The sequence below is a fragment of the Carassius auratus genome, chromosome 38 (assembly GCF_003368295.1).
Source record: "Carassius auratus strain Wakin chromosome 38, ASM336829v1, whole genome shotgun sequence".
NCBI lineage: Eukaryota > Metazoa > Chordata > Actinopteri > Cypriniformes > Cyprinidae > Carassius > Carassius auratus.
In genome coordinates, this window is record NC_039280.1 from 250,804 (window position 1) to 260,000 (window position 9,197).

Consider the following 9,197-nt stretch of genomic DNA (forward strand, 5'->3'; position numbering starts at 1 on the left):
AACGTTTTTCGAATCTTCTATTGTCCAATTTTGATGAGCCAGTGTGAATTGTAACTTCTGAAGCAAGACGTCTTCATCACATCTAGATCCCTGCCATGTGATTGGCTGATTAGCAATTTGTGTTACCAAGCAAATGAATAAGTGTACTTAATAAATTGACAGGTGAGTGTACATGCATAAATGCACAATTATTATTTATTTTTTTTATTTAATATCACCTGATTCATTGTAACATTTTGAGCAGGTTAATAAAAAAAAATCTAATATTTAATTAAACTAGCAATTTAATAAACAGGTGTTTGTTTGTTTTTAATTTTATCAATTTATAGACCTTTCTTTGTCCTAAATATCACTCCTTCAAATAACATTTTTAGTTGGGGGAAAAGTTACTACCTAAAATTGAGTGCAAATGGGTAAACAAATTGTGGTTTTTAAGAAATAAATAACAAATCTTTTATAATAATATGATGTGTTGATATATAGCCAGGGGCGAAGTTTGTACCAAAAACAAGTTTTATTGACAGTTCTGAGGCTGTTTGATTTCAAAATAATGGTAAACATGTTTATAACTTTCAGGAAGATTAGAAGGAACAAGATCAGTTTAACATTTCGCAATTTATATGAAATACAACAGCTCAAAACTGAAGAACTAGACGTGGTAACAACATGCAACCATTTAAACAGAGTCCTTAAACTAAAAATACTCTAACAATAATATGCCCAGTTTACAAAGGCTGACATGCAGAGGAAAGGACACGCGAGGCATCTCACACCATCGGCTCATCGGGGTCCAAATGTGTCGCCGCCCTGCTGGTGAACACGTCGACCAGCATGTGTTTGGGAATCTCGGATCCGCGCACGCGCAGGGTGTAGCACGCGTCCTCCACCTTCCCCAGGCTCTGTCGCAGCGTGTGCAGTTTCTTAGACACCTCGTAGGGTCCCGTGTTGCCGATGTAGGAGAAACCGTCGTGGATTTGCCGCAGGAAGCCGCTGAGCTGGAATGGCGTGTCTATGTCTCCGTTACCTACGCTGCTTATGCACATGCGCATCAGCTCGCCCGTCAGGTCCGCGACACCCAGCAGGTAGTCGGTCGGAGTTATCTGGAAGGTCAATACGCATGCAACCTCACCTTCACCCTTCACACAACAGACAAGCAAACAGATAAGCTATTAGTAAATATAATAACGAAACTTCGATTTTCTGTAAAGCTGCTTTGCAACGATTTGCATCGTGAAAAGCGCTATACAAATAAACGTGAACTGAATTATGGCTTCTAGATCATTAGTATTCTAACTTATAAATGAATGGCTGATTAATCTGGTAGTGACTAGGATGGCATGATTCATTTAAATTAAATCTCAATTGGGATTTGGCGGATCTTTTAGTGAAGTGAGGTCATATGTGGCGTTTTTATGCAGGCGAGAGCCCCCTCTGGTCTTCAGATAAAGATTTACTACTGATCACAGAACCATCCTTCACTGAAAAATATTAATAATCATCTATTAATCGAGGAGCCCTAATAGAGACCCAAATCTTCAGTATGACCAGTAAAGAGCTGCAGCGATGTTACATTTCCGAGTTCAACACACGAACAAAGTGGGACATTTTTCTTTAAGCCCACAGTTTCTGAGTTGAGGGCATCAATAACAGGTTAAGACTTTTGTGACCTTTTTAAGTAGAGATGTTCCGATACCCTTTTTCTCTTCCCGATACCGATTCCGATACCTGGGCTCAGGGTATCGGCCGATACCGAGTACTGATCCGATACCTGGGTGTATATCTGTATATACAGCTGTATATACTACTAGCCCTGTGTAAATTGCTAGAATTTTTTTATGGTGTGCTTCAGACAGATCCCTCAATAAAACATGAACAAATACATGGTGAACTACTGTATTTATTACAGTATTTTTATTATCTAACATGAATTTGACAGTATTATTTATTTTCTTATGCAAAAAAGAACTTCAAATGCAGCCAAAAATCTAACACCGCAAACTAAAAAAGGTATTTAAGTTTTACAATATAACTGTATAAAAAAACTGCAACAAATAAGTCTAGGAATATAAAAAAAGATCTATTAATCAGATAATCTCTAACAAGTAAAAAACAAGTAAAAAACAAGCAACCATCTAGGCATAATTATTATTATTATAGAGATGTATTATTATTACTGTAGGCTACAACAGTAGCTTTATATATTGTCAATTTACTCATGTAAACCAAACATTTATTTTAATGGGCTGCCATGAAGATCTTTGAGTGTCTGTGTTTATGATATGACAGTATTCTCAAATGAAACGGTAAATTCTCATGAAGTGACGGTTTATGCGTTCGTGTCCTCATGACACACAGCAGAGACTACAAAACAGCGAGCTCTCGCGCATCTGTGCCAGTCACCCACAGAGATGTAGATTTTGCGGGAGTAATATTTAAATAGTATTTTGCAGTTTAATATTCACAGACACTAGTATATATTCGGCTACTGTCTGGAGCCCTGCGTTTTGACTTACACGGAAGCGACTGAACGCAGTTGCCGGTACTGAATATACTCGAGAGTCTGTAACTACCGGTACTACAGAGACATACTGCTAACCACTGATCTATAATATAGTAGCGGCTTCACTGTCTTTTGGCAGTTTAGAATGTGATGAGTGATCCAGTCATATATAGATAAGGGCTGCTAACGCGTTTTCATTTCTTCTTCGCTGCTCTAAACAGGGGTTGCTTGTGGCAACACAGCACAACTTCCTGTGTTTTCAATGCATTTTGAGCAGCGAAGAAGAACCGTGCAGCGGTTAGGCAAAGCTTGCGGTCATAACTAGGTCTTTTTTAAGAAAATGGTATCGGATCGGTATATGGGTTCATGTACTCGCCGATGCCGATGCCAGAATTTGTTGTGGTATCGGAGATATTTCCGATACTAGTATCGGAATCGGAACAACTCTATTTTTAAGACCAAGTGAGGAATAAATTGAATGGAACACTATATGTTTTATTACTTAATAGTTTGAAGACACTACTTTCAAAAGATCTCCATTACATTTTAATTGTAACTGTATTGATGGCAAGTTTTAAATTTTATAATATAAGTAACGTACAAAATACGACAGTAGTGTAAGATTACAATAGAATATGTAATGGTTCAATCAGAGCACCTTCATTAACTGAATAAAAAATGTCAAATAAACACTGATGCCCATTCTTTCTTCATCATTTTTTACAAGCAGAGTTTAAAAATCGTAACGCACTTGATGCCAATTATGACTTTCCAATCTCATAAATACAATCTTCCTAGTAGGACTTTAAAGCACCATTAACATTACTCTGATTCCCTCAATAAAAACCCAATAGGATTTTACCAGTAGGTTTATTGCTGAAAACAGGCTCTGATACTGAATAAATTCATGATTCTTACATCTGTTTTGTACATCACAATAATGTTCACATCTATTGTGGATTATGAAGCATATATACAACTGGCAGAAGTAAAAAGCTAAACATCAGCGATATGATTGTATTTGGCCTACAAAAATACATCAACCCCACCTTGTTTAAGAGTTTATTCACAAACAAAACACCTAGAAAACTGAGAAATCAATGGCCACACGTTTTCACTCACACCGGTCCAGTGCGTCTAAAAATATCTCAATTACAGAGAGACGTGCAAAGCAGACAGCCACCACTGCTTTCTAAAAATAGCAGCAAAAGATGGAGCGATTGTCAAGCAATCTGATAAACCTGGTGAAAGTGCTCTCGGGAACAGAGCCGGTCTGTTTTGGCAAGACAACATCAAGGAAGCTGTGTTTATATTAAGACAAATGCATAAAGCTGACTTTAGGATTCATTACCGTACCTTATTTTCTCTCATGAAGACCAGACGAGCGTTGATTTCCTCCAGGCTGATCAGAGTGCGATGTCTGATGAAGTGATGGAAGGACACGGCCTCAACATACTCCTGAATACCTGGAAATAAGACAAGGACACTCTCTCTATTATCACGGTTCAGCCGTGTGATAGTTCCCAAAACTTTAATTTGATTATTTAACTACACATATTTTGGTTCAATGAACTGCAAAAATCCCACACTAATTTTTGATCAACAACATAGAAAGAACTGAAATATTGTGAAGTATTATTATAATTTAAAATAACTCTTCTACTATGTAAATATATTGTAAATTGTCATTTATTCTGTATTACAGCTGTATTTTCAGCATCATTCCTCCAGTCGTCAGTGTCACATGATCATCAGAAATCATTCTAATATGCTGATTTGCTAACATTTCTGGCTCGCACTCCACCTTCTTAATTTGCGATCTGAATCAAATGATTCGCGATCTGATGCTCCGAAGTTGCGATCTGAATCAAATGATTCGCGATTTGATGATCCGAAGTTGCGATCTGAATCAAATGATTCGCGATCTGAATCAAATGATTCGCGATCTGATGCTCCGAAGTTGCGATCTGAATCAAGTGATTCGCGATCTGCGCTCCGGAGTTGCGATCTGAATCAAACGATTCGCGATCTGAATCAAATGATTCGCGAGTTGATGCTCCGAAGCTGCGATCTGAATGATTCGCGATCTGCGCTCCGAAGTTCCGATTTGAATCAAATGATTCGCGATCTGCGCTCTGAAGTTCCGATCAGAATCAAATGATTCGCGATCTGCGCTCCGAAGTTCCAATCTGAACCAAATGATTCAAATGTTGTAGTCACTAGATTTTGGTAGGGACACGTCCCTAGCATTCCTATTCAATTCTACACCCTTGGACAATATAAGTATTTTTTACTCTCTTTCAAAAAAAAAAACACAAAAAAAACTTCCTTTTATGAGAAGCATCAAATGCATTTATAGGATTTTTTTTTTTTTTTTTGCCAATCAAACAGTCTTAGTCAGATGATGATAGACTAAACTGTATTTTTGTCCAGCTCTTGTATAAACATCTGGCCAATAATGACAGGACGGAAGACTTTGTGATTAAGTTTTACTTTTGGAGTGGCAATTAACATCAAAGACCTTCTTATCTGTTGCTCCTCGCTCACAGTTCTACATGCAGTGTGACAATGAACAACATAAAGATGAAAACAAAATCTCAGCCCAGAACCCAGCGACTGTTTATGATGTGGAGCATGTGAAAGAGAGCAGGGCATCGCGGTTCCCACAAACACTCCACGTACAGGAGGTTTTGTTGTCTTCTCTCAGGCTCAGCAGGAAGAGAGATAACGTTATCGAGCATGAGATTGGAGACTCCCTCTGCAAGACATTTCTTTGGAGGTTAATTTGTCAGAACAGTCACCTTACAGCATGTAAACACACTAAGGTTGCAGGTCAAAACCACTAACTCCAGCTAAAATTACGACTGCAACACCTGTCGGTCTCTTTTTCTTTGACTTTAATTCTTCTTCTTCAAAAAAAAATTACAAAAAATTATACACACACACACACACACATATATATATTAAGATGATACAATAAAACATTTAATAATTTAATATATAACATTATAATCACAATAAATATGTATAAATCAGGGTTATTAAAATACTTATAATATTTATATATTATAATATTTTGATAAAAAAACGATTAAAACCTTAAGATAAATAATATGTAATATTCATAAAACTACAACAATATCTCAAATACACCAAAATATCACTGTTTTAAGTGATCATATTTGAGTTTATTTTTTATTTTATGGCAAATAAAATGCATTTTCACATAATGCTATCTTAGAATAAAAAGCTCCACAAACAGTGGAATAAATGCTTTAAAACAACAACAACAACAACATGCTATTCTGTTAATCCTCCAAGCAGATTCAGACAATAAAATAGTAAGGTAATGCAGTTAATGCATTATTGGAAAGTTAATAGGCAAAAATTGACAAACTAAGAACAAAACACACAAACAAAGAATAATGTAAAAATAACAGCTTCATAAGAACTTTATATTCAAAATTTTGTTAAAACGAAATATTCACAAATAGGGATTTAACAATTAACCACGAGAAACTGATTAAAATGTGACGATTAAAATCAGTTGAGATGCTAAACAAATCACGATCAAATTAGGGGTAGGAGTTTATATGAATGTATGTCTGAAGGGAACTTACTGTCTTTAGAAAATTTTAGATGGTATTTTTATATGAAGATAATTATTTTATTTGTGTTATTTACTTGATTTGGGGCTTGTTTTAAAAGTTCAATTTAGGTTTGTTATTTACCTTTATATTTAAATTTTGTTATTTAGCAGATACTTTTATCCAAAGCGACTTACAAATGAGGACAATAGAAGCAATCAAAATTAATACAAGGGTAATGATATATACTATAAAGTAATATTTCAGTTTCAATGTTTGGAAAATTTTGGTGTTAAGGGTACTGCCCTAGAATGGTTTAAATCACATTTAAAAGATATTTCCCGATTTGTCTTGGAGATCTGTGTTCTACATCAGCTAAATTACATAATGGTGTGCCACAGGGGTCTATACTTGGGCCTGTTTTATTTTCATTATATATGGGCCCTTTGGGCTAAATATTATATTAAAATATAATATTGTCATTTATATGCAGATAACACTCTGTGACAGTTATATATCCCTCCAGATCCAAATGTATCTCAATACTTTGATGGACTTTCTCAGTGTTTAGGTGAGATAAGAGCCTGGCTGCAAGTAACGTTCTTCATCTGAATACTAATAAGACTGAGTGTGTTGTTTTTGGACCACCTTCTGTTTCCAGGGAAATTTTAAGTAGGTTGGCCGCTTTGAAGATTTTTAGATATATTTTAGATCATGTTAAGTATTTGGGTGTTATGATGGATTCAGTCTTGGTTTTAGATAAGCAGGTTACTAGTGTTGTGAGGGCTGCCTTTTATCATCTCAGAATTATTTATAAACCGAAAACATTTCTCTCTTTTAAGGATCTGGAGACTATAATTCATGCCTTTGTGACATCACGCATCGATTACTGTAATTATGTTTATACAGGTATTTCACAGGGACAATTATCTCGTCTTCAATTAGTATAAAATGCTACTGCCAGACTATTGACTCGCACAAAGAAGAGAGCATGAGAATGTTTTCTTTAGACTGATTACTTGTAGAATTGAGAATTGAATTCAAGGTTTTGCTGATGGTTTTTAAAAGCATTGCTCCAAAATATATTGTTGTTGACCTATCGATTCATTATCAAAGTTAAAGAAACTTGAGATCTTCGAATCAGATGATTCTTCATGTTCCCAAAACAAGATTAAAATCAAAGGGTGATAGATAAGTCTTTCATAGTGGCTGCTCCTCGATTATGAAGCCCTCTCCCAATGCACATTAAATCTTCCCTATCTGTGCATGCTTTTACGTCTAGATTGAAATCCTTTTTGGTAGAGCTTTTAGAATTGAATAGAGTGACCAATTATGTTGAATCTTGTTTTGTGTGACTGTATGTAATGTTACAACTGCAGCTGTTTTAAATGTGCTATAGAAATAAAATGTGTATTGTATTGTAACTGCTCAGATGAGACAAGCCTTTATCTTCATCTCTAATAGTCAAGCGTTAAATGGATCAGATACTTATGAATTGTGCCAGTGTGAAAAAGCACTCTGAGCCAAAAGGAAAAGGATAATTGGGCTTTCAGTCGGCCAAATGCTGCAAACTCACTGTGTTTGTGTGAATAGGAGTGACAGGCGAAACTGTGCAGTAGAGATGTTGTGTGCCAGGCATGAAAGAAAAGTGCAGATTCTAATACGGGTGAAGCATTATCTTCATTTCTATCAGGAACAGCGTGTAGAAATCACTCCTCATGGTTACTGCACAGCAATGCCACTGCGCTTCAGATGATAAACAAACTGTGTGTTTGTCTGCGATGAACCGGGAAACATGTTGTCATCACCTTTTGTGGCTTAAAAAAAAAAAACCTTTTCTATTGTAGAAAATATAAGCGAATGGTTTAATGATGCTACTGATATAGTCAAGTTCCAAATTCTTAATTATGAATTATTTTGGCTAAAATAAAACAAATGCATTTGAAGGGATCAATGTCTTGATTTTTTGGGGGGGGAAAATAATTAGAGGAAAATAACACAAAGTAAAAGAAAGCATGCATGAACAAAAGAAGACTGTGAATAGGAAAAAAATATATTTCCATATGCCCACTTTAAATCCTAACAAAAATTATGTTTAAAGTTGCTACAACAAAAAAGTGAATAACTGATGTTTTATTTATGGGAAAATGAAGAAAATGCTTACTAAACTGGACAATCGACTTTCACAAATAACATTTAAATCTGAGCAACGCTACTATTTTTTGTATACTTTTAATCACAAATCAATGCATAAAGTCTGTGCTTTATGGCAGCATTTAAGTGCACTCATCTCATAAATGAGATCATTCTGACAGCTTAAATTAAGCAACTACTCAATTAATAAACCCTTCTGATTAATTAAGGTCGCCTTATGATTATTCCACCTGTTTATGCACTAATGCTTTGTGCGTGTAGAATCTTCTGCTACTTCTTGACCAGCACAAAGTTGATGTTAAAATCAGATCACAGTATGAGCGGCAATTAGTGCCAAAAATCAGCACTTTTATTGACTTCTGCACGAACACAAGCTCTTGAAACGCTTTATCACAGCCCAATGAAGCTCTTCTAATACAAAGAAAATAGAAAGCTGTTTGGCATGATCTGACCTCGGTCACGTCTCAAGAAAGACCCCGATGATTTCTCTGCGAGCATAATCTAAAATTGACTTCCCCTCCCCGCTAGATAACCGCAGAATTTGGTAGGTCCCCTCCCTGCCTTATCCACGCTTTCCTCTGAAGTCTGCAGACGTCGTGTCTACCCTCTCTTCTCTTAGAAAGACAGAAATAATAATGGCTAGAAAAGCACAGTGATCTTAGGACATTAAGCAACTTGAGATATTTAGTGGAGATCAACTGCACAAGCTTGAGCACAATGGACCAAAAGTCTTTAAATACAAGACTGTGCATGCAACAATACAATTATGAGACTGAAGTCATAGGTTTTTGAGAACAAAGTCAGTTATGAGAGTAATGTCGTAGAAAAATTACATTCAAGTCAAAACATAGTGAGAAAAAAGTCATGGCAATACCAGATCACATTTTTAGAATAAAGTCAAATTCTGTGAATGAATTCATCTCAATATGAGATTAATATTTTTAGAATTAAGTAAA

General features: G+C 35.7%; 1 protein-coding gene across 1 annotated transcript in view; it reads right to left on the minus strand.

Annotated features, from left to right (window-relative positions):
- Nucleotides 1-491: 491 nt before the first annotated feature.
- Nucleotides 492-9,197, minus strand: part of tsnax (translin-associated factor X) — an 11,439-nt gene continuing 2,733 nt past the window's right edge. The window contains exons 5-6 of the mRNA XM_026223342.1: nucleotides 3,857-3,966; nucleotides 492-1,136 (exon numbers count right to left, since the gene is read on the minus strand). Coding sequence (XP_026079127.1) covers nucleotides 768-1,136; nucleotides 3,857-3,966 — 479 coding nt within the window. The 3' untranslated portion in view covers nucleotides 492-767. The remainder of the gene's footprint in view (nucleotides 1,137-3,856; nucleotides 3,967-9,197) is intronic.